The sequence below is a fragment of the Pelophylax lessonae genome (assembly GCF_965119305.1).
Source record: "Pelophylax lessonae genome assembly, chromosome: 6".
Lineage (NCBI taxonomy): Eukaryota > Metazoa > Chordata > Amphibia > Anura > Ranidae > Pelophylax > Pelophylax lessonae.
Genome location: NC_138773.1, coordinates 236,674,081 through 236,700,143, shown reverse-complemented (window position 1 = coordinate 236,700,143; position 26,063 = coordinate 236,674,081). Strand labels below are relative to the sequence as shown.

The 26,063-nt window shown below is 43.2% G+C and overlaps 1 protein-coding gene across 1 annotated transcript in view; it reads left to right on the top strand.

Moving 5' to 3' along the window:
* Positions 1-26,063, top strand: part of ITGA4 (integrin subunit alpha 4) — a 222,208-nt gene that overhangs the window by 149,889 nt on the left and 46,256 nt on the right. The window contains exons 14-16 of the mRNA XM_082260232.1: positions 15,131-15,285; positions 16,456-16,610; positions 21,870-22,022. Of these exons, the coding sequence (XP_082116358.1) occupies positions 15,131-15,285; positions 16,456-16,610; positions 21,870-22,022 (463 nt within the window). The remainder of the gene's footprint in view (positions 1-15,130; positions 15,286-16,455; positions 16,611-21,869; positions 22,023-26,063) is intronic.

Here is a 26,063-nt window from a genome sequence, read left to right as displayed (position 1 = left end):
TTTAACCATATACAAACCCGATTCCAAAAAAGTTGGGACACTGTACAAATTGGGAATAAAAACAGAATGCAATGATGTGGAATTTTCAAATTTCAACATTTTATTCAGAATACAACATAGATGACATATCAAATGTTTAAACTGAGAAAATGTATAATTTTAAAAAATAAGTTGATTTTAAATTTCATGGCATCAACACATCTCAAAAAAGTTGGGACAAGGCCATGTTTACCACTGTGTGGCATCCCCTCTTCTTTTTATAACAGTCTGCAAATGTCTGGGGACTGAGGAGACAAGTTGCTCAAGTTTAGGAATAGGAATGTTGTCCCATTCTTGTCTAATACAGGCTTCTAGTTGCTCAACTGTCTTAGGTTTTAAATGAGCCTTGGCCCAAAGAAAACGCCTGCGCTTCTGGTTCATGTTTAGATATGTCTTCTTTTTTGGCCTATAGAGTTTTAGCCGGCAACAGCGAATGGCACGGTGGATTGTGTTCACCGACAATGTTTTCTGGAAGTATTCCTGAGTCCATGTTGTGATTTCCATTACAGTAGCATTCCTGTATGTGATGCAGTGCCGTCTAAGGGCCCGAAGATCATGGGCATCCAGTATGGTTTTCCGGCCTTGACCCTTACGCACAGAGATTGTTCCAGATTCTCTGAATCTTTGGATGATATTATGCAATGTAGATGATGATAACTTCAAACTCTTTGCAATTTTTCTCTGAGAAACTCCTTTCTGATATTGCTCCACTATTTTTCGCCGCAGCTTTGGGGGAATTGGTGATCCTCTGCCCATCTTGACTTCTGAGAGACACTGCCACTCTGAGAGACTAATTTTATACCCAATCATGTTGCCAATTGGCCTAATAAGTTGCAAATTGGTCCTCCAGCTGTTCCTTATATGTACATTTAACTTTTTTCCGGCCTCTTATTGCTATCTGTCCCAACTTTTTTGGAATGTGTAGCTCTCATGAAATCCAAAATGAGCCAATATTTGGCATGACATTTCAAAATGTCTCACTTTCAACATTTGATATGTTATCTATATTATATTGTGAATAAAATATAAGTTTATGAGATTTGTAAATTTGTCCATTCATTTTTTACTCATAATTTGTACAGTGTCCCAACTTTTTTTGAATTGGGTTTGTATTATTTAAAAAAGTTATAGAATACAACAAACTAACAAAAGTTAAAGGAATTGTCAAGACTTTCCATTTGTTAAAACTGGACTATTCTTTGTGTTTCTTAACTTGTTATTCTGTTTAATGGATTTTCTGTTTCAGCTAATGAGCCCCCAGGATCATGTGTCAGCTATAAAATATAGTAGTAAGCCACACTGATTTAAAAAAAATGTTCCCATAAGCTGTATCTAAAATGTTACACAGTTTAATGATATGGCAGAAAAGGTGGCATGAGGCTTGTTAAAAGTATAAAATACAACAGGAGTTGGGTAAGGAAAGCATTTTAAAATTTCAGGAACAAGATGGCCATAAATCATCAGAAGAAACAGAAAGACACTTGTTGTTTTGTCCATATTTTCTTTTTTAGTATAATTAGGGCTAATATATATATATATATATATATATATATATATATATATATATATATATATATATATATATATACTGTATATACACTGAACAAAATTATAAACACAACACTTTTTTTTTTTGCCCCCCATCCCAAACATGCTCAATGGGTGACATGTCCGGTGAGTATGCTGGCCAAGCAAGAACTGGGATGTTTTCAGCCTCCAGGAGTTGTGTACAGATCCTTGGGCAACATGGGGTTATGCATTATCATGCTGCAACATGAGGTGATGGTTGTGGATGAATGGCACAACAATGGGCCTCAGGATCTCGTCACGGTATCTCTGTGCATTCAATATACCATCAATAAAATGCACATGTTAGTTGTCCATAACATACGCCTGCCCATACCATAACCCCACTACCACCATGGGCCACTTGATCCACAATGTTGACATCAGCAAACCACTCACCCTCACAACACCATACACGCTGTCGGCCATCTGCCCTGTACAGTGAAAGCCGGGATTCATCTGTGAAGGGAACACCTCTTCAAAGTGCCAGACGTCATTAAATGTGAGCATTTGCCCACTTAAGTTGGTTACGTCGACAAACTGCAGTCAGGTCGAGACCCCAATGAGGACGACGAGCATGAAGATGAGCTTTCCTGGGACGGTTTCTGACAGTTTGTGCAGAAATTCTTTGGTTATGCAAACCAATTGTAGCAGCTGTCTGGGTGTCTGGTCTCAGACAATGTTGGAAGTGAAGATGCGGGATGTGGAGGTCCTGGGCTGGTGTGGTTACACGTCATCTGTGGTTGAGAGACTGGTTGGATGTACTGACAAATTCTCTGAAACGCCATTGGAGACAGCCTATAGTAGAGAAATTAACATTTAATTCACGGGCAAGAGCTCTGGTGGACATTTCTGCAGTCAGCATGCCAATTGCACGCTCCCTCAAAACCTGCGACATCTGTGGCATTGTGCTGTGTGATAAAACTGCACATTTTAGAGTGGCCTTTTATTAAGGCCAGCCTACGGCACACCTGTGCAATATTCATGCTGTCTAATCAGCATCTTGATATGCCACAACTGTGAGGTGGATGGATTATCTCAGCAAAGGAGAAGTGATCACTATTACAGATTTAGACAGATTTGTGAACAATATTTGAGAGAAATAGGCCTTTTTTTACATAGAAAAAGTCTTAGATCTTTGAGTTCAGCTCAGGAAAAATTGGGGTAAAAACAAAAGTGTTGCATTTATAATTTTGTTCAGTGTCAGAAAAGTGAGTACACCCTTCACATTTTTGTAAATGTTTTATTGTATCTTTTCATGTGACAACACTGAAGAAATGACACTTTGCTACAATGTAAAGTAGTGCGTTTACAGCTTGTATAACAGTGTAAATGTGCTGTCCCCTCAAAATAACTCAACACTCAGCCATTAATGTCTAAACCACTGGCAACAAAAGTGAGTACAACCCTAAGTTAAAATGTCCAAATTGGACCCAAAGTGTCAATGTTTTGTGTGGCCACCATTATTTTCCAGCACTGCCTTAACCCTCTTGGGCAGGGAGTTCACCAGAGCTTCACAGGTTGCCACTGGAGTCCTCTTTTACTCCTCCATGACGACATCACAGAGCTGGTGGATGTTAGGGACCTTGCGCTCCTCCACCTTCTGTTTGAGGATGCCCCACATATGCTCCATAGGGTTTAGGTCTGGAGACATGCTTGGCCAGTTCATCACCTTTTACCCTCAGCTTTTTTTAGCAAGGCAGTGGTCATCTTGGAGGTGTGCTTGGGGTTGTTATCATGTTGGAATACTGCCTTTGGCACAGTTTCCCAAGGGAGGGGATCATGCTCTGCTTTATTTTGTCACAGTACATGTTGGAATTCATGGCTCCCTCGATGAACTGTAGCTCCTCAGTGCGGACAGCACTCATGCAGCTCCAGACCATGACACTTCCTCCACCTTCAATGACTGTAGGCAAGACACACTTGTCTTTGTACTCCTCATCTGGTTGCCACCACACACAATTGACACCATCTGAACCAAATAAATTTATCTTGGTCTCATCAGACCGCAGGATATGGTTCCAGTAATATATGTCCTTAGTCTGTTTGTTTTCAGCAAACTGTTTGCAGGCTTTCTTGAGTATCATCTGTAGAAGAGGCTTCCTTCTGGGGCGACAGCCATGCAAACCAATTTGATGCAGTGTGCGGCGTATGGTCTGAGCACTGACAGGCTGACTTCCCCACCCCTTAAACCTCTGCAGCAATGCTGGCAGCACTCATACATCTATTTTCCAAAGACAACCTCTGGATATGATGCTGAGCATGTGCACTCAACTTCTTTGACCGACCATGGCGAGGCCTGTTGTGAGTGGAACCTGTCCTGTTAAACCTCTGTATGGTCTTGGCCACCATGCTGCAGCTCAGTTTCAGGGTCTAGGCAATCTTCTTGTAGCCAAGGCCATCTTTATGTAGAGCAACAATTCTTGTTTTTCAAATCCTCAGAGAGTTCTTTGCCATGAGGTGTATTGTTGAATTTCCAGTGAACAGTATGAGAGAGTGAGAGCGATAACACCAAATTTAACACAACTGCTCCCCATTCACACCTGAGACCCATAGGTGTGCGCACAGGGTGTGCCAGGTGTGCCTGGGCACACCCTAATCACCCCATGTACATTAACATTATCACTTTTTGTGCTGGTAGGAAGATGGGAAAAATCTCTCTCTTACTGGCTCTGCCATAAGAGAAGTCTTTAGGCAATTGCCTTTCAATGTGCTGGCAGGGAGATAAATGTGCTGGGGTCATATATATATATATATATATATATATATATATATATATATATATATATATATATATATATAGACACACGCAAATACGTGTGTTTGGGCTTTGGGGTGCACACCCTAATTTAATAGGCTGCGCACGCCTATGCTGAGACCTTGTAACACTTGACCCTGGGAAGGAAAATGGCTAATTGGGCCTAATTTTGTCATTTTAACTTAGGGGTGTACTCACTTTTGTTGCCAGTTGCTAGGACACCTAGATGTCCGTGTTCGACGGGTTCGGCCGAACTTTAAAAAAAAGTCCGGGTCCGTGTCCCGGACTTTTACCGAACTTTTCCCGGACACCGAACCCCATTGAAGTCAATGGGGACCCGAACTTTAAGGCACTAAAATGGCTCTAAAACACCAAAGGAAAGGGCTAGGGTGCTGCAAATGACAGCAAAACGTAATTAAGAGCATGGCAAGTGCTCTGCAAACAAATGTGGATAGGGAAATAACTTAAAACAACAAAAAAAAACAGAAAAATAAAACAATGTTCTTCTTCATCTCTGAAGGACGAGGCCCATATGGAGTAGGAGGGAGGTTGAGGTGGTGGTGGATGTGGCGGTGACATAGGCATGCGCACAGGGTGTGCCGGGTGTGCCTGGGCACACCCTAATCACCTAGGGCACATAGCATTGCCAGTGAGGAGATGGGAAAGATCTCCCTCGGACCTGCTCTGCTCTATTTCTCTTTGCCTACAGGTACATGGCCCCGATACATTACTCTCCCTGCTGGCAAACACATGCATGTGTATTTCAACTTTGGGGTGCACACCTTAATGCAATAGGCTGCGCACACCTATGGGCGGTGTAGGTGGAAGCGGCGGTGGAGGAGGACCAGGGCCGGATTAAGAGCATCATGGGCTTGGTGCTGAGGATTTTGAAGGGCCTTAAGGGCCGTGCCTTGCCATGCACCCAGAGGAGGAAGGGTGCAGCCATGCATGCCTAATTCAACATGGGATGCTGTCTCTGAAGCCCATAAACACATCCATGCATCGGCAACTGTCCCTCCTTGTCCGGCCTTCGCGCTGTGTGGGGAGGTTCTGAGGGTGCTGCCTGGGGAAGCGAGCATAGAAGCCAGACTTCTGTGTTTACAAGTGACAGAAGAGCGGTAACAGTGAATATGGCCAACCCGGGGCCTATATAAAAGGTAGGGGCCTGGAGCTGCAGCTCCAATAGCCCCTACGTTAATCTGGCCCTGAGGAGGAGGACGAGGTAGCCAACACTGCTTCTTTTCACAAATTTTAAATGAGGGTACACCCCAAAAGAGTGAGAAAGAGCAAAAATGGAACAATGGGTGGGTAAGGTCGGTATCCATTGCTATTCTGCACAAGGTACGGAAAAGTCCCGTGGGATCCATGCCTGGTTCATTTTAATGAACGTGAGCTTGTCCACATTGTCTCTGGACAGGCGGCTGCGCTTGTCTGTTACAACGCCCCCAGCCGTGCTAAATACCCGTTCAGATAATACACTGGCTGCAGGGCACGCCAGCACCTCCAAGGCGTAAAGGGCAAGCTCAGGCCATGTGCCCAATTTGGAGACCCAGAAGTTGAAGGGGGCAGACCCCTCATTCACTACATGTAGGCGTGTGCACACATACTGCTCCACCATGTTGGTAAAATGCTGCCTCCTGCTAAGACGTTCCATCTGAGCTGCTGGTGCTGCTGTTTGTTGTGGCGTGCTGACAAAGCTTTTCCACATTTCGGCCATGCTAACCCTGCCTTCTGAGGTGCTGGCGGTGCCCTGGTTGCGTTGGCGACCTCCTCCTCCTCCTCCTCTGCCTTGTGCTTCCACTGCGGCCCCGCTGTCAGATGGGAATGCCAGCAGCATGGCGTCTACCAGCGTGCGCTTGTACTCGCGCATCTTGCGATCGCGCTCCAGTGAGTGAATTAAGGACGGTACGTTGTCCTTGTAACGGGGATCCAGCAGCGTGGCCACCCAGTACTCAGCACAAGTTAGAATGTGGGCAACTCGGCGGTCGTTGTGGAGACACTGCAGCATGTAATCGCTCATGTGTGCCAGGCTGCCCAGAGGCAACGAAAGGCTGTCCTCTGTGGGAGGTGTATCGTCCGTGTCCTCTGTATCCCCCCAGCCACGCACCAGTGATGGCCATGAGCTGGCCTGGGTGCCACCCTGCTGTGAACATGGTTCCATCTCCTCCTCCAGCTCCTCCTCCTCCTCATCCTCCTCATCCTCCAGAACTGTGCCCCTGCTGGACAATTGTGTCCCTGGCGTTTGTGTGTGCAGGAACCCACCCTCGGAGCCCCTTGCGAATGACTGCCCTGAAAGCCTTGGAAATGTTACCTCTTCATCCTCCTCCTCCTCCTCATCCTGTGCCACATCCTCTTCCATCATCGCCCGAATAGTTTTTTCAAGGAGGCATAGAAGTGGGATAGTTAAGCTGAGAACGGCGTCATTGCCACTGGCCATGTTGGTGGAGTACTCAAAACAGCGCAACAAGGCACACAGGTCTCGCATGGAGGCCCAGTTATTGGTGGTGAAGTGGTGCTGTTCCGCAGAGCGACTCACGCATGCGTGCTGCAGCTGAAACTCCACTATGGCCTGCTGCTGCTCGCACAGTCTTTCCAGCATGTGCAAGGTGGAGTTCCACCTTGTGGGCACGTCACATATGAGGCGGTGAGCGGGAAGGCCGAAGTTACGCTGCAGCGCTGCCAGGCGAGCAGCAGCAGGGTGAGAACGCCGAAAGTGCGCACAAACGGCCCGCACTTTCTGCAGCAGCTCTGACATATCGGGGTAGTTTTTAAGGAACCTCTGCACCACCAAATTCAGCACATGCGCCAGGCAAGGGATGTGCTTCAAACCGGCTAGGCCCAGAGCTGCTATGAGATTTCGCCCAGGCCGGGCTTGAGGCTCGCTGGCAGCAACCACTCATTTGTCTGCTGTTCCATGCTCCTCCACAACTCCTGCGCGGTGTGTGGTTTGTCCCCCAAACAGGCAAGTTGTAAAACTGCCTGCTGTCGTTTACCCCTGGCCGTGCTGAAGTTGGTGGTGAAGGTGTTACGCTGTCCGGATGAGGAGGCGGTAGAGGATGAGGAAGCGGAGTAGGAGGAGTTAGGAACAGGAGGCAAACTGAAGCGCCCTGCAATCCTCGGTGGTGGAAGGACATGCGCCAAATTGCTATCCGCCTCAGGCCCATCCGCCACTGCATTTACCCAGTGTGCCGTTAGGAAGATATAACGCCCCTGACCGTGCTTACTGGTCCACGTATCGGTAGTTAGGTGGACCTTGGCACAGATGGCGTTGCGCAGTGCACACCTGATTTTTTCCCCCACTTGGTTGTGCAGGGAAGGGATGGCTTGCCTGGAAAAGTAGTGGCGGCTGGGCACGACGTACTGTGGGACAGCCACCGACATAAGGTTTTTAAAACTGTGCGTCTCCACCAGACGGAATGACAGCATTTCAAAGGCCAATAATTTTGAAATGCTGGCATTCAGGGCCAGGGATCGCGGGTGGGTAGGGGGGTACTTCTTCTTCCTCTCAAGTGTTTGGGAGATGGAAAGCTGAACGCTTCCACGGGACATTGTGGAGATGGTTGTTGGTGACCCAGGTGGTGGTGTTGCTGACAGATCGTCTGTTTGCGGGGTGGCAGGTGCCGGTATCACTACAGATGTGGCTGGAGCGGCCGAGACTGCAGCAGAAGAGGAAGCAGGATGAGCCAGAGACGTTTCTTGGTTTTGAAGGTGTGTACTCCACTGCAGCTCGTGCTTTGCACTTAGATGCCTGATCATGCAGGTTGTGCTCAGGTTGAGAAGGTTTATGCCTCGCTTCAAGCTCTGATTGCACAGGGTGCAAACCACTCGTGTCCTGTCATCAGCACATTTTCTAAAGAACTTCCACGCTAGAGAACTCCTTTGAGCTGACTTTGGTGCGCTCGTTCCCTTGCTGCGTTGGGCAGTAGCGGGCGTAGTGATTAGGGCACGGCCGCTCCGCTTCTGCACCCTGCTCCCTCTTCTGCTGTGCTGGTGGCTCTGTGCGACCACCGCCTCTTCCTCCAAACTACTCAGGTCACCTGCATGACATTCATTCCATGTGGGGTCGAGGACCTCATCGTCCTCCACATCATCTTCCACCCAGTCTTCACCCCTGCCCTCCTTGTCGGTCTCCACAATGCTGAACGCCGCAGCAGTTGGCACCTGCGTTTCGTCATCATCGGAGACGTGCTGCGATGATCCTTGCATGTACTCATCTTGAGAAATAAGTGGTTGGGCATCGCTGCACTCAATCTCTTCCACTTCTGGGGCAGGGCTAGGTGGATGGCCCTGGGAAACCCTGCTGACAGAGTCATCAAAAAGAAGAAGAGACTGCTGTATGGCTTGGGGCTCAGACTGCTTGCCTGATTTGCAAGGGGGTGAGGTGAAAGACGGTTGGACATCGGCTGCAGGTGCCAACTGTGACCTTTCTGCAGTAGACTGGGTGGGAGACAATGTGAAGGAACTGGAGGCACTGTCAGCAGCAAACCAATCTACTATCGCCTCCACTTGTTCTGGCCTCATCACTTCTAGGGGCGTATGATGCCCTACCAAATACTGATGCAGGTTCTGTCGCCTACTCACACTTGAGGAAGGTGTTTCACTTGTGCGTGTAGCTGGCACAGATCGACCACGTCCTCTCCTTGCAACAGGAGCTCTACCAGCAGCACCACGACCCAGGCCACGGCCCTTATTTGACGGTCTCCTCATATTTCTGTAATTTAAGATCTTGCCCTAGAAAGGTTTTTATTGAATAGCGGAATAGGAAATATGATCCAAAAAAGTGTATGTATCTCGCACGTACAAAACCACACTAGGCCCCAATTACTATTGTTTCTACCCCTAAAAGGATGGATGAGGAGTAGGAGGAGTATGGAACAGACAGCACCCTCAAATCTTCAGAAGTATGAGATGAACCTCAAAAACTTGGAAAGGTGGATCTCACACGTACCGACACAGACTATCCCGCAATTCAATTGATCCTCAAAGGTTTTTTTGAATAGCGGAATAGGAAATATGATCAAAAAAAGTGTATGTATCTCGCACGTACACCACCACACTAGGCCCCAATTACTATTGTTTGTACCCCTAAAAGGATGGTTGAGCAGTAGAAGGAGGAGTATGGAACAGGCAGCACCCTCAAATCTTCAGAAGTATGAGATGAACCCCAAAAACTTGGAAAGGTGGATCTCACACGTACCGACAGACTATCACGCAATTTAATTGATCCCCAAAGGTTTTAATTGAATAGCGGAATAGAAAATATGATCAAAAAGAAAGTGTATGTATCTCACACGTACACCACCACACTAGGCCCCAATTACTATTGTTTGTACCCCTAAAAGGATGGTTGAGCAGTAGGAGGAGGAGTATGGAACAGGCAGCACCCTCAAATCTTCAGAAGTATGAGATGAACCCCAAAAACTTGGAAAGGTGGATCTCACATGTACCGACACAGACTATCACGCAATTTAATTGATCCCCAAAGGTTTTAATTGAATAGCGGAATAGAAAATATGATCAAAAAGAAAGTGTATGTATCTCACACGTACACCACCATACTAGGCCCCAATTACTATTGTTTGTACCCCTAAAAGGATGGTTGAGGAGTAGGAGGAGGAGTATGGAACAGGCAGCACCCTCAAATCTTCAGAAGTATGAGATGAACCCCAAAAACTTGGAAAGGTGGATCTCACACGTACCGACACAGACTATTACGCAATTTAATTGATCCCCAAAGGTTTTAATTGAATAGCGGAATAGAAAATATGATCAAAAAGAAAGTGTATGTATCTCACACGTACACCACCACACTAGGCCCCAATTACTATTGTTTGTACCCCTAAAAAGATGGTTGAGCAGTAGGAGGAGGAGTATGGAACAGGCAGCACCCTCAAATCTTCAGAAGTATGAGATGAACCCCAAAAACTTGGAAAGGTGGATCTCACACGTACCGACACAGACTATCACGCAATTTAATTGATCCCCAAAGGTTTTAATTGAATAGCGGAATAGAAAATATGATCAAAAAGAAAGTGTATGTATCTCACACGTACACCACCACACTAGGCCCCAATTACTATTGTTTGTACCCCTAAAAGGATGGTTGAGGAGTAGGAGGAGGAGTATGGAACAGGCAGCACCCTCAAATCTTCAGAAGTATGAGATGAACCCCAAAAACTTGGAAAGGTGGATCTCACACGTACCGACACAGACTATCACGCAATTTAATTGATCCCCAAAGGTTTTAATTGAATAGCGGAATAGAAAATATGATCAAAAAGAAAGTGTATGTATCTCACACGTACACCACCACACTAGGCCCCAATTACTATTGTTTGTACCCCTAAAAGGATGGTTGAGCAGTAGGAGGAGGAGTATGGAACAGGCAGCACCCTCAAATCTTCAGAAGTATGAGATGAACCCCAAAAACTTGGAAAGGTGGATCTCACACGTACCGACACAGACTATCACGCAATTTAATTGATCCCCAAAGGTTTTAATTGAATAGCGGAATAGAAAATATGATCAAAAAGAAAGTGTATGTATCTCACACGTACACCACCACACTAGGCCCCAATTACTATTGTTTGTACCCCTAAAAGGATGGTTGAGCAGTAGGAGGAGGAGTATGGAACAGGCAGCACCCTCAAATCTTCAGAAGTATGAGATTGTGTTCACTGTACCCCACAAAGATTGTGTTCACTGCACCCCACAAAGATTGTGTTCACTGCACCTCAAAAAGGATTTTGTTCACTGCACCCCACAAAGATTGTGTTCACTGCACCCTAAAAGGATTTTGTTCACTGCACCCCAAAAAGATTGTGTTCACTGTACCCCCCAAAGATTGTGTTCACTGCACCCCACAAAGATTCTGTTCCCTGTACCCCACAAAGATTGTGTTCACTGCACCCCACAAAGGATTTTGTTCACTGCACCCCAAAAAGATTGTGTTCACTGCACCCCAAAAAGGATGTTGTTCACTGCACCCCAAAAAGGATTTTGTTCACTGCACCCCAAAAAGATTGTGTTCACTGCACCCCACAAAGATTGTGTTCACTGCACCCCACAAAGGATTTTGTTCACTGCACCCCAAAAAGATTGTGTTCACTGTACCCCCCAAAGATTGTGTTCACTGCACCCCACAAAGGATTTTGTTCACTGCACCCCAAAAAGATTGTGTTCACTTTACCCCCCAAAGATTGTGTTCACTGCACCCCACAAAGATTCTGTTCACTGTACCCCACAAAGATTGTGTTCACTGCACCCCACAAAGGATTTTGTTCACTGCACCCCAAAAAGATTGTGTTCACTGCACCCCAAAAAGGATGTTGTTCACTGCACCCCAAAAAGGATTTTGTTCACTGCACCCCAAAAAGATTGTGTTCACTGCACCCCACAAAGGATTTTGTTCACTGCACCCCAAAAAGATTGTGTTCACTGTACCCCCCAAAGATTGTGTTCACTGCACCCCACAAAGGATTTTGTTCACTGCACCCCAAAAAGATTGTGTTCACTGTACCCCCCAAAGATTGTGTTAACTGCACCCCACAAAGATTCTGTTCACTGTACCCCACAAAGATTGTGTTCACTGCACCCCACAAAGGATTTTGTTCACTGCACCCCAAAAAGGATGTTGTTCACTGCACCCCAAAAAGGATTTTGTTCACTGCACCCCAAAAAGATTGTGTTCACTGCACCCCACAAAGATTGTGTTCACTGCACCCCACAAAGGATTTTGTTCACTGCACCCCAAAAAGATTGTGTTCACTGCACCCCAAAAAGGATTTTGTTCACTGCACCCCAAAAAGGATGTTGTTCACTGCACCCCAAAAAGGATTTTGTTCACTCCACCCCAAAAAGATTGTGTTCACTGCACCCCACAAAGATTGTGTTCACTGCACCCCAAAAAGGATTTTGTTCACTGCACCCCAAAAAGATTGTGTTCACTGCACCCCACAAAGATTGTGTTCACTGCACCCCAAAAAGGATGTTGTTCACTGCACCCCAAAAAGATTTTGTTCACTGCACCCCAAAAAGGACGTTGTTCACTGCACCCCAAAAAGATTGTGTTCACTGCATCCCAAAAAGATTGTGTTCACTGCAGCTCACACACAGAAAAATGGATGTTGATCACTGACACCTGCCTATCTCCTATCCCACACCACACAGCAATATCGATTGTAGTTTGTAGAACACAGTTTCCCTAAAATTCAGCAGCAGCAGCCTCTCCCTAACAGGATTGAGAAGAGATCGTAGATCAGGATTGAGTGCAGAGTCACCCCACCCCCCACACAGCAATATCGATTGCACTTTGTAGAAGACACTGACCCTATAATTCAGCAGACTCTATCCCTAAAATGCCTACAACTCGCCCTGCCTAAACACTCCGACCTGTCCCTCAATTCTATCCGGACACAAATGTTTTTTTCCTGCCTGTCTTTCCCTAATCAGCAGCCAGCACGTTGATGTGTGCTCTGTCCCTGATCTAAGCAGCAGAATGAAGACGCTGCGGCTGCCTGGAACTTATAAAGACTTGGTCACATGCTTCAGACGGCCAATCACAGCTACTGAGACATTTGCAGGCATGGCTGGGATGGCTTAAGGCACACCAGTTAAACGATTGTTGATTGGCTGTTGAAAGCCCGCCATGAAAAGAGCGCCAAAGCATGCAAAACCCGGAAATAAAACGACCGAACACGGATTTTTACCCGAACATACAGTAAAGTGTCCGTGTCCGTGTTCGGGTACAAAAAATCCAATTATTCGGTACGAACACGAATAATACAGCCCGTGTTCGCTCAACACTACTTACTACTTCACATTGTAGCAAAATGTAATCTCTTCAGTGTTGTCACATGAAAAGATATAATAAAATATTTACAAAAATGTGAGGGGTGTACTCACTTTTGTGATGTACTGCATGTATATATATATATATATATATACATATACACCCATTTTTACTTTCTTCTAAGCTTCTATGTTTATGGCATGCATTCAATATATTATATTGTAAAATAAGATTGTATGTGTACATACAGTGGGTACGGAAAGTATTCAGACCCCCTTAAATTTTTCACTCTTTGTTATATTGCAGCCATTTGCTAAAATCATTTAAGTTCATTCTTCTTCCTCATGAATGTACACATAGCACCCCATACTGACAGAAAAACACAGAATTGTTGACATTGTTGCAGATTTATTAAAAAAGAAAAACTGAAATATCACATGGTCCTAAGTATTCAGACCCTTTGCTCAGTATTTAGTAGAAGCCCCCTTTTGATCTAATACAGCCAGGAGTCTTTTTGGGAAAGATGCAACAAGTCTTTCACACCTGGATTTGGGGATCCTCTGCCATTCCTCCTTGCAGATCCTCTCCAGTTCTGTCAGGTTGGATGGTAAACGTTGGTGGACAGCCATTTTTAGGTCTCTCCAGAGATGCTTAATTGGGTTTAAGTCAGGGCTCTGGCTGGGCCATTCAAGAACAGTCACGGAGTTGTTGTGAAGCCACTCCTTCGTTATTTTAGCTGTGTGCTTAGGGTCATTGTCTTGTTGGAAGGTAAACCTTCGGCCCAGTCTGAGGTCCAGAGCACTCTGAAGAAGGTTTTTGTCCAGGATATCCCTGTACTTGGCCGCATTCATCTTTCCCTCGATTGCAACCAGTCGTCCTGTCCCTGCAGCTGAAAAACACCCCCACAGCATGATGCTGCCACCACCATGCTTCACTGTTGGGACTGTATTGGACAGGTGATGAGCAGTGCCTGGTTTTCTCCACACATACCGCTTAGAATTAAGGCCAAAAAGTTCTATTTTGGTCTCATCAGACCAGAGAATCTTATTTCTCACCATCTTGGAGTCCTTCAGGTGTTTTTTAGCAAACTTCATGCGGGCTTTCATGTGTCTTACACTGAGGAGAGGCTTCCGTCGGGCCACTCTGCCATAAAGCCCCAACTGGTGGAGGGCTGCAGTGATGGTTGACTTTCTACAACTTTCTCCCATCTCCTGACTGCATCTCTGGAGCTCAGCCACAGTGATCTTTGGGTTCTTCTTTACATCTCTCACCAAGGCTCTTCTCCCCCGATAGCTCAGTTTGGCCGGACGGCCAGCTCTAGGAAGGGTTCTGGTCGTCCCAAACGTCTTCCATTTGAGGATTATGGAGGCCACTGTGCTCTTAGGAACCATAAGTGCAGCAGAAATCTTTTTGTAACCTTGGCCAGATCTGTGCCTTGCCACAATTCTGTCTCTGAGCTCTTCAGGCAGTTCCTTTGACCTCATGATTCTCATTGCTCTGACATGCATTGTGATCTGGAAGGTCTTATATAGACAGGTGTGTGGCTTTCCTAATCAAGTCCAATCAGTATAATCAAACACAGCTGGACTCAAATGAAGGTGTAGAACCATCTCAAGGATGATCAGAAGAAATGGAAAGCACCTGAGTTAAATATATGAGTGTCACAGCAAAGGGTCTGAATACTTAGGACCATGTGATATTTCAGTTTTTCTTTTTTAACAAATCTGCAACAATGTCAACAATTCTGTGTTTTTCTGTCAGTATGGGGTGCTATGTGTACATTCATGAGGAAGAAGAATGAACCTAAAGGATTTTAGCAAATGGCTGCAACATAACAAAGAGTGAAAAATTTAAGGGGGTCTGAATACTTTCCGTACCCACTGTATGTGTATATATACTGTATATGTGTCTAGGTGACACAAATAGCAATAATAACATCTAATTCTTATTTGCTTCTGCTTATGTTTTGTCCATAGAACAAGACCGGTTGTAACCATTGATGCATCCTTAAAACTGCCAAATTCAGTGAATCGCACAAGATTTGAATGTGTTGAAAATGGACATCCTGCAGTGTGCATGAATGTCACAATTTGCTTTAAATATCGAGGACGTAGCGTACCTGGTCACATTGGTAAGATATTCTGCTTGCTTGGGGATATAATCTTATGAATGGTTTAGATTAGTGCATGAGAGGTGGAGCTCTTGGGCCCATAGCATGGCCTGTACGTATGATAGACAGCCAAGGTTGAAGATCTCACATTCTATTCTAATGTACATTTGTCTACGTGTATTCCAACACTTGATTTTGTTTTCTACAAAAGTAAAAATGTGCAATGTACAGTTTTGTTAGGACACAATATAACACGCATCACCATGTCAGACAAATGATGCTGGATAGCTTGTTTTCCTATGGAGTTGCTTTTTCATTGTAGAAAACACATTTGGTTATTTTGGAATTATTTTATTACATTTATTTATTACAATGCCCACAGAACAAATGTGGCCTCACCTGCAGACTAGACCATTGAACCCCACAGTTCATCAGTTAGATATTTAAAAGGCTATGATGAAATGACAAACATGTGGTCATTGGTTGCCAGGACTAAAGGAATATGCATGCAGCTATGAAAAGTGTACTATTTTGCTATAAAAAGAGGATTTAAAATTCTATTCTGCAAGCAGTTTGACCAGTACTCTTGAACATTTTGAGCATTATCTGACCCTTTAATTAGCATTGTTACAGAGCTCAGTAGCTCAAGCTCCAGTGCATAGAGTGACTCATCCCTCTGGCTCTACCTTCCAGCTCTGCTCACACAGGCCATAGATAGGCTCTTTTTGGATAACTCTTACAGTTATTACGTACAGATTTTTGAATACATTTTTTTTTTTATTAGTTGAACTAAACTTGGCTCAGTTTGTCAGCAAGATGTTTGAGAATGCACTGAGAAAAAAACGTACTCTCTCTGCATTCACTGTGAGAAACTGCATTGTTTGTATGGCCGAATAAACATATTTTGAGCCCAGTGACTTCATCAGTGTTTGGCCTTTTTTTCCTCTGCAGCGCATTTTCTTGGAGCATGGACAGACTCTAAGACAACAGAAGCTCAGAGCAGTGGTTCCCCTATGATTTATTAAAAATTTTCAGAAGCCATGTTAACCACACAAACGTCTTAATTTGTGCAGCATTCTCTGCTCACTTAGACAAAATACCCAAACATTTATTCATATGTATTATTTTAATGAAAGCAAGCATCCTGAGGCAAATGAATGTTGAATAATGATCTGTTTCCTGCCTTTTCAGTTCTGCACTATAACATCAGTTCAGATGTTAAGAGAAAGATCGGAACTCCAGCCAGATTCTACTTCTCTTCCAATGGAACCAGCGATGTTTATTCAGGGAAAATTGAATTGTACCAAAATGTTTCAAATTGTAAGATACACCAAGCATTCATGAGGGTGAGTTAACAAATAACCCCAGTAACAACCTAGTACTAGGCAGTGTGAGATATAGAAGTAGGAACAAATTCCGAATGAAAGCAAACATCCTGAGGCAAGGATTATGTTGTGTAACCCTTTATGCAACTTGGGTTTGCAAAAGTTTCACATCATGTCCTCCTCTACATTGAAAATACAACAGTTTGCACAGAGAAAATGTTCAATGATTTGGGATCACTGTGACCAGGCAAAAGGTAAGTGAAATGATGGTAGCATTGTTTTTAGCTTCAGGTTGGCAAAGTGAGAAGTTTTGGTCAAAAGCTGGTTAGTGTAGCAATTAAAGCTGAACTCCAGGCTTAACAAATATGCTTCAAAGTCCAATGAGTAGACATGTTCAGATTCAAACACAGTTTTCGTTATTCTGAATTTTCGGATGTATCCGAATTTACGAATACAACAGTAATGAATTTCAACGAATCCTAAATAAACATTAATGAAATAAACTGAATTAATTTGTTTCATTCGGACATTTGATGCATCCGAATGAAACAAATTATTCAAATTCACTGGATAATAGCTAGTTGTTAAGGAGCGGGTTAGCCTCCCATTCAATGCATCCTTAACTACCATGACTCATCTGCTGTCAGCAGGATTTAAGGGGAACCCCCCCAAAATCCATACGGAACCCTTATCAAAGCATGCAGCTCACCAGGTAAGGAAAGGGGGGGGGGCGACAAAAAAGCATGCCCCCCTCCTGAACAATACCAGGAGCTCAAAGCACCTTGTCCCCATGTTGATGGGGACAAGGGCCTCTTCCCCACAACCCTGGGCGGTGGTTGTGAGGGTCTGGGGGCAGGTGATTTTTTGATTTTGGAAGCCCCCTTTAACAAGGAGGCCCCCCATGTGAATGAGTATGGGGTACATTGTACCCCTACTCATTCAACAAAAAAAATGTCAAAAATAAATAAAAACACAGACAGTTTTTGACAAGTCCTTTATTAAAAAACAATGCCCCCAAAATCAATCCAGTGTCAATCATGATAAACGCCGCTGCCACCAACCCGAAAAAAAAAATTGCACTGCACCCATCGCTTACCTCCCAGGGTCTGATATGTCTGGTTCCCAGTGCCATTGGTAAATAAACAAAGGGTCGGGGTCTCCTGTCAATCTGTGTCCCCACCCCATTGTTTATTTAACGTTGATGGGACCTGGAGATGTCCGATGTCGGGAGATAAGCCATGGGTGCAGAGATCTTTTTTTTTCCGGGTCACCTGCAGCTGCGTTTATCATGATTGACTTTAGACAAAAGGTTAGATGAAATAAGTAACGTAGAATTACACTTCTGTTAATTAAATGGTATGTTTTTTTTTTTTTGTTTTTTTTATAGAGGTCTATACATCATATTAAAAACAGGGACATAACTAGGGAGAAGTAAGAGACAAAGGGATTTGGTTCTAAAAGAGGCACTGTCCTTCAAATTAGGGACACTTGGAAGGTATGAGTGAATGCCAATCTCAGTGAATACAAACCACACATACAGCAGCATGATCTTGTGCTGAGACGCTGGCATACACTAGCATACAAAGAGTTACCAAACTGTTCAATCAATTTTAATGCTTTTCCTAGTTTTATTAAATAAGGCTAAAGGGTCTTTAATTATAAAATGAATTACAGCATATTCTGGTTTTGTAAAGCAGTAAATATTCATATGGTACATATTGTTTTCACATCAATGAATTTACGGCTGAAAATCATATGTTTTAAATGAACTGTGTATGACTTCTGCACGTTTCCTTTATTTTCTGGAATAAAGTCACATTTCATTAGATTGAAAAACAGAATAATTAATAGAAAATTAATTTTATGGAATAATGCTCACACAATCACAGCTAGGCACTTCAAATTAAATTACCTGAACATGTGGTCAAAACACACGCTTAGGAATGGCTATGGTGGAAGCAAAGTCTTTGGATATACCTGCATGCCACAGGATATATATATATATATATTATATATATATATATATATATATATATATATATATATATATATATATATATATATATATATATTTTTTTTTTTGTACTTACTGCACAGGAGAGCTCAAATATATTAGATGTTGCAGAATTATTGTGGTTCTAAAAAGGATAGTGACCCAAGTAGGATGGGTCTAAACCAGGGGTGGGGAACCTTTTTTCTGCCAAGGGCCATTTGTATTTTTGTAACATCATTCGGGAGCCGTACAAAATGATCAACTTCAAAATTAGCCTGTTATATTTGACCACAGCGTGCCCCCTTTCAATGCAGAGTGACCACAGCGTGCCCCCTTTCAATGCAGAGTGACCACAGCGTGCCCCCTTTCAATGCAGAGTGACCACAGCGTGCCACCCTTTCAATGCAGACTGACCACAGCGTGCCCCCTTTCAATGCAGAGTGACCACAGCGTGCCCCCTTTCAATGCAGACTGACCACAGCGTGCCCCCATTCAATGCAGACTGACCACAGCGTGCCCCCATTCAATGCAGACTGACCACAGCGTGCCCCCATTCAATGCAGACTGACCACACCCTGCCCCCTTTCAATGCAGAAAGCCAGTGCACTTACCTGCAGTGGCGGCTTCTCTTCGAGTCCTCCCGCCTCCTCCTCAACCAATGGCATGGTTTCGCCTTTCGGTCAATCAGGGAGCGGGTCTCGGACCCTCTTCCTGATTGACCAGGAGGAGAATCCGTGTGACAATAGCGAATTTTCATTCGCTATTGTCACACAAATGGGTGGGCTCGGGGCGCACTATTCTGCGCCTTGGGTCCACCCTTTTCCATGACTCACACTGTCAGGACGGAGCCATCGGCTCCTTCTGACAGCTCCGCTGGCATACACAGGCTCAGCGGCACGGGGGGGGGGGGGTCAGACGCAACGATTGTGCGATTGTGCCGCAGGTTCCCCACCCCTGGTCTAAACTGTCATTTCTGTGGCATAGTATTAGGTGGAGTGTGCGGGACTGGTGCCATAAGTGAAGAGTGTGGTTTTCCCAGATACCAAACTTGATTGTTCCTGCTCTAAGAAAAATGTTATGGCCATGCTAAATGGGAGCCCAAAGCAGTTATTTAGGCTTGACTTTAGATGGCTATTTTTAGGTAAGTGAATTGTTAAACTTACCACATCTGAAAAAAATTTCAGTGTATTTATAAGTTGTTTTGAACTTTACAAAACAATTAGCTAATAAGTTATCTATTTTCATCACATCCCTTTTTACAATTCAGTTCTTCATCTTAATAATGCCAATACACATGCTTGAACACAGTTAGGCTTCATTCACAGGGCTGTAATAAATGTATAAAATTGTTTTTTATTTACGGATCTGAACCCACCTATATTGTTTTCAATAGAGACATTCAAACAGGTGTGTAAACCTGCACTGTATTTAGATCTGTGACACAAAATCCCAAAATCTACATCTGAGGACATACACTATATTGTCAAAAGTATTGGGACAATTGCCTTTACACACTTTAATGACATTAACTTTAATGACATCCCGGTCTTAGTCCGTAGGGTTTAATATTGAATTGGCCCACTTTTTGCAGCTATAACAGCTTCAACTCTTCTGGGAAGGCTGTCCACAAGGTTTAGGAGTGTGTCTATGGGAATGTTTGCCCATTCTTCCAGAAGCATATTTGTGAGGTCAGGCACTGACGTGGATGAGAAGGCCTGGCTCGCAGTCTCTTCTCTAATTTATCCCAAAGGTTTTCTTTCAGATTAATGTCAGGACTCTGTGCAGGCTACTCAAGTACCTCCACCCCAAACATGCTCAATAAAGTCTTTATGGACCTTGCTTTGTGCACTGGTCCAAATCATTTGGTGGAGGGGCGATTATGGGTTGGGGTTGTTACTCAGGGGTTGGGCTTTGCCCCTTAGTTCCAGTGAAGGGAACTCTTAAGGCGTCAGCATACCAAGACATTTTGGACAATTTCATGCTCCCATCTTTGTGGAAATAATTTGGGGATGGCCCTTCCTGTTCCAACATGATGGTGCTCCAGTGCAAAAAGAAAGGTCCTGAGAATCCTACTTAAAAAAATTCTCATTCTTGGTACTTCTGTGTATGTTATAGTAAAGATAGTCCCACTTCATTATATTATTTCTAATAACCTGACTTTTGCTGTACCTTTGTTTTCTTTCCCTGCATTGATTATTTAAATGTGGCATGAACACAACTAAACATGCAGTGAATAAATTATGAGCAAAATATATCATTGAAAAAAAATCAATCATAAGAAAGTGATATAATGAATCAGATGCAAAATCCAGGGTTAGGTGGACATAAAAAAAGTCCTTTTATTGAAAAAGTCCTTTTCAATATTAAACAAAAATGTCCATGAAGTGCAAAAAAGTGTATAAGTAATGTTGATTGATGAATTCCACCACCAAGCACCAATACTTACCAGATAGCATATAGACCATAAATTATAATGGTCATAAAAGCACAAAATAACCCGGCATCTGAGATAGGTGGTGGCTGTTCAGCAGCAGCTCCAAATGGATCGGGAATAAAAAAAATGAACAAGCATAGTGAAGCCTGCTAACATTTAAGTCCTTTTATTTAAAATATATAAAAAGTACCTTCCATGAGTTGTAAACAGGCACAAACGAGTAAAAAAACAGCAGTCCATTAGCTCTTGAGAAAGGAACACCATGAGTGACGGCTAAGCATGCATGATGTCTTCAGTAACAGCCAAAACAACGCGTTTCATCATCAGTGACATCTTGCCAGGGGCAGGCCAAATGTCAGATACAACGCTCCATTGAAATAAATAGTAACACACAGTCTGTGGTAATTGATTAAGCTAGTGAGACAAAGGATCGTATGCAAATGGTCTTGCATAGCCACACATGGTACATAATTAGGTGTGTAAAAGACGCTGCTCCATCTAGTGATAAGAATCCATATGGTTAATTCAAAATTTATGCAAAGAATTGCATGCAAATGAATCTAGCGCAGCTACTCACATATGGTACATAGTTGAGTGTACAAAAGGTGCTGCTCCGTCTAGTGGTTAGAATCCATATGAACAATTAAAGATTTAAATTAAAAAGCTCAGAGCCAACAGTCTGTTGTTTACAAAAGATCCATAACTGGTATTTATACATAATGAAACATAAATAATCATTAAAATATAAATTGCTTATGTAAACCACATACAGAAAAGTATTTTTTTTTCCTGTTTTATGATTATTGAAATATACTTGATATATTTTTTATTTTTATTTTTTATTTTTTTGTAGAGAGATGTAAGAGACATCCTGACTCCAATACATATGGAATCCCGATACTATCTTGGAAGACACATTGTTCATAAAAGAAACCCAGATGAGTTCAAACCACTTCTGCCAATTCTGCAGAGGAAAGACGGGGAAGAAAAGGTTTTGCGAAATGTGGTAAGAATCAAACCATAGATTGTGTAACTTTGTGCATATCTCTTTTAGAGTAGAGGGGAGATTCAGGTAATCCTAACGTTTGGTTTGTGGTGGGTCTATAGAATTCTGATTCAGGGCAAATCCTGAACTGTTGGCTAATATTGTACACCTGAGCTTTCGAATAACACTGCTTTAGACCTCTTGATGCAGAAGCAAAAAATATTGCATTTAGATCAAAATGGTGTTTTTTGTTTTCAGATGTGAATGCATCTCCATTAAATCCAATGTGCCCATTCACATGGAGTCCTCTAGTCAGTGTTCAGAGACAAAAAAGGTGTTTGAAACATTCCTCAGAGATTTGGTCCATATTGACATGATAGCATCACACAGTTGCTGCAGATTTGTCGGCTGTACATCCATGATGCGAATCTCCCGTTCCACCACAACCCAAAGGTGCTCTATTAGATTGAGATGTGGTGACTGTGGAGGCCATTGGAATACAGCAAACTCATTGTCATGTTCAAGAAACCAGTTTGAGATGATCTGAGCTTTGTGACATGGTGCTTTATCCAGCTGGAAGTAACCATCAGAAGATGGGTACACTGTAGTCATAAAGGGATGGAGATGGTCAGCAACACTACTCAGGTAGGCCCTGGCATTTAAACAATGCTCAGTTGGTACTAAGGGGCCAAAAGTGTGCCAAGGAAATATCCCTCACACCATTACACATCCACCAGTCTGAACCGATATAAGGCAGGATGGATCCACGCTTTTATGTTGTTTATGCAAAATTCTGACCCTACCATCTGAATGTCGCAACTGAAATTGAGACTCATTTGACCAGGCAATGTTTTTCCAATCTTCAGTTGTCAAATTTTAGTGAGCCTGTGCCAACTGCAGCCTCAGTTTCCTGTTCTTAGCTGACAAGAGTGGCGCCCTGTGTGGTCTTCTGCTTCAAGGTTCAATGTGTTGTGCATTCATGGATGGTATTCTGCTTACCTTGGGTATAACACATGTTTTTTTTGAGTTACTGTTGCCTTCCTATCATCTTGAACCAGTCTGCCAATTCTCCTCTGACATCAACAAGGCATTTTTGTCCACACAATTGCCACTCACTGGATATTTTCTCTTTTTCAGACCATTCTCTGTAAATCCTAGAGATGGTCATGTGTGACAATCCCAGTAGATCAGCAGTTTTTGAAATACTCAGACCAGCCTGTCTTGCACCAACAACCATGCCACATTCAAAGTCACCTAAATCCCCTTTCTTCCCCATTCTGATGCCCAGTTTGAACTTGAGCTTTGTCTAGATGCCTAAATTCATTAAGTTGCTGCCATGTGATTGACTGATTAGCAATTTGTATTACCAAGCAATTGAACAGGTGTACCTAATAAAGTGGCCGGTGAGTGTATGTTACCTGCAGGCATACTGTTAGAAGAGCACTTTGACAGGGCCCCTACATCTCAAGAATGAAAGCTGTGATATATCCGAATGTACTGACATTGCAAGAAACTTAACACAAATTAGATAATAATTTAAAAAATATTATACCACCACAACACTGATGTGTATGATTATGAATGACAGCTGCAAGATGGCCTTGGTATAGAAGGGGCTTGGTGTAATGTCCAAGGTGGATTCTGGCTTTTAGAAGTAGAGGGTTTAAGCCAGGACCCCTGCATGTAGAGGCTCTGTGCAACCCCAATTCCTGAGTCACTAAAAGCATCAAATTTAGATGAAGTTTGAGTTTCATTTAGATGAGGCTTAATATATCCTGTTTTTAACAGTAAATGGTTAAAAAAATAAGAGAGGTCACAGTCTAAAATGATATGCCCCAGATTCAGAAAACTAAAATGTTTATCAGGCAGAGAGAAAAACAGCGTCAGAACAGCAGATGATACTGGGTAAAGATAAACACAGTCAGGATTTCCTTATCTTGATAAGTAAAAATGTGACACAATGAACTCTTCCCATACTAAATAATTCATTATTTCAGCAATTCAATCATTTTCACTCATGTGAACAGAGTTCATTAGTCTAAAGGGGTTTTCTAATTTTATGCAGTCCCTTATTGAAAATACAAGTTCAGTTAAAGCTTCAATGTTTTTGCTCCATCCAATCCCTTCTCCATCGTTTATATTCTTCCTGCATGTGGAATTATCAGCAGAAACCTAAACTAATTGCCATCATATGTTTCACAAAGTGATGTAAATTGCTCAGATGTTTTTTTGGCCAGTGACCTTTCTTGCTTTGGTAGCGTTCATACTGGTGGACAGAGCTGCATAGAGAAGTGACTTATACAAATGGGTCGTGTCATTTATCTTCTGTGATCATACTGAATTTTAGGACCATATATGTTATCTTACTACTTTTGATTTAGAAAATGACAGAGAAATACAGCTGCACCATACAGAATTGTAGTGGAAATGTTAAAATATGTTTTAACTCTAATCCATGAGTACAAGTAACAAGTAGACAGTACAACAATAACAAGATGGAAGGGTTCAGCATGGCTGAGAATAAATTTGGAGATATCTTAAGACTAAAACCCCTGATATCAGAAATCTGTATATATGATCCATCCACACATACGATATTTGTGATTTACATAGTTAATGCCTGACAAGTAAAATAAGAGGTTGGTGCATTAAAGTGATTCCAAAGTTTATCTCTTTTATTTTTATTTTTTTTAATAATAAACATGTTATACTTACCTGCTCTGTCCAATGGTTTTGCACAGAGCTGCCCTGGTCCTCCTCTTCTCCCCTTCTTTCCCTCTGTCGAGCGCAGGGGCGTAACTACAGGGGTTGCAATTGCAAACGGGCCCCATGCTCCAGGGGGCCTGTGTGGCTCCCCTGTACACCTGGATAGGAGGGGGGCGGGGGCAGCATGTAGAGAAATAACTGTCCTCCTCCTTTTTTTTAATACAATAAAATACCAAAAAATAAAAACTACTGACACCAATGGGTGAACTTCTAGGATCGCAAAGGTCACACTTGCAACCGGGCCCTGGCATTCCACCACCGCGGGGAGGCCCCAAGATGGCAGGAAGGGGGCCCACTGCAGAACTTGTGAAAGGGTCCCGCTGCGGGACCGTAATAAAGGACCTCACAACGAGAGTAAAGCGCCCCAGGATCAGTGGGAAGAGCCCCAGGCTTGAAGGAAAGGGCCCCGGCCGGGGTCCGGGGGGCCCTTCATGGTTTCTTTCACCGGGGCCCTGAAGGTTCTAGCTACGCCTCTGGTCGAGCACCTTGATAGCAAGCGGCTGCTATGGAGGCACTCATGTGGGCTTGATCCTAAGCCACACTCTGTAGAGCTTGGCTCCGCCCCATTCCCTACTCTCTGCTCACTGGCTGTGACATCTATTCATACAAATTATCATGCATAGTATTCATACAAATCATCATGCATAGTAAAACAGATTGCTCCATAGTCTAAATTTGCATGGGCTAACACATTATAAGGTTATGTTGGTTTCTAGAGAGATTGGGAGAAAAAAAAGTTCTACTTTGATATTAATATGTGGTGGGATGAAGCAATCCTAATTTTGATTGGTTGCTGTTGTTACTGCAGTTGTTCTCATTTCTCGGTGTACTACATTATTAAACATGTCTTGTAACCGTAGTTCATGTGCAACATTGCATGTTGCCCATCAAAGCTCTTACATGGAAAATTTGTGTATATACCAGCAGCAGGTCTTCACACAGTATTGTCATGGGGTCACTGCTTAAAAAATGAGGAGCAATATAATTCTCATGGGGATGTATGGAACTGGTAGCACCATGTTCCTTTTCCTGAAATGAATAAAAAATATGGAAAGGGAGGCACAGCTTTTCCGGGCTTTGCTTCATTTAATGAATCTTTCTACAGCTGTTATGTTTGGCTTGGGGATGCCAAATGTATCTGGTGTATTCCACTCCCAAATTAAGAGGTAGATAGATACAGTTTTTACAAAATTCTATTTATCCATTTATATAATAATAGGAAAATATATAAAACAAGATTTTACAGTATATCCAGAGGAGCAATTGATACACAAAAAGACCAAAGAGAGACACCTA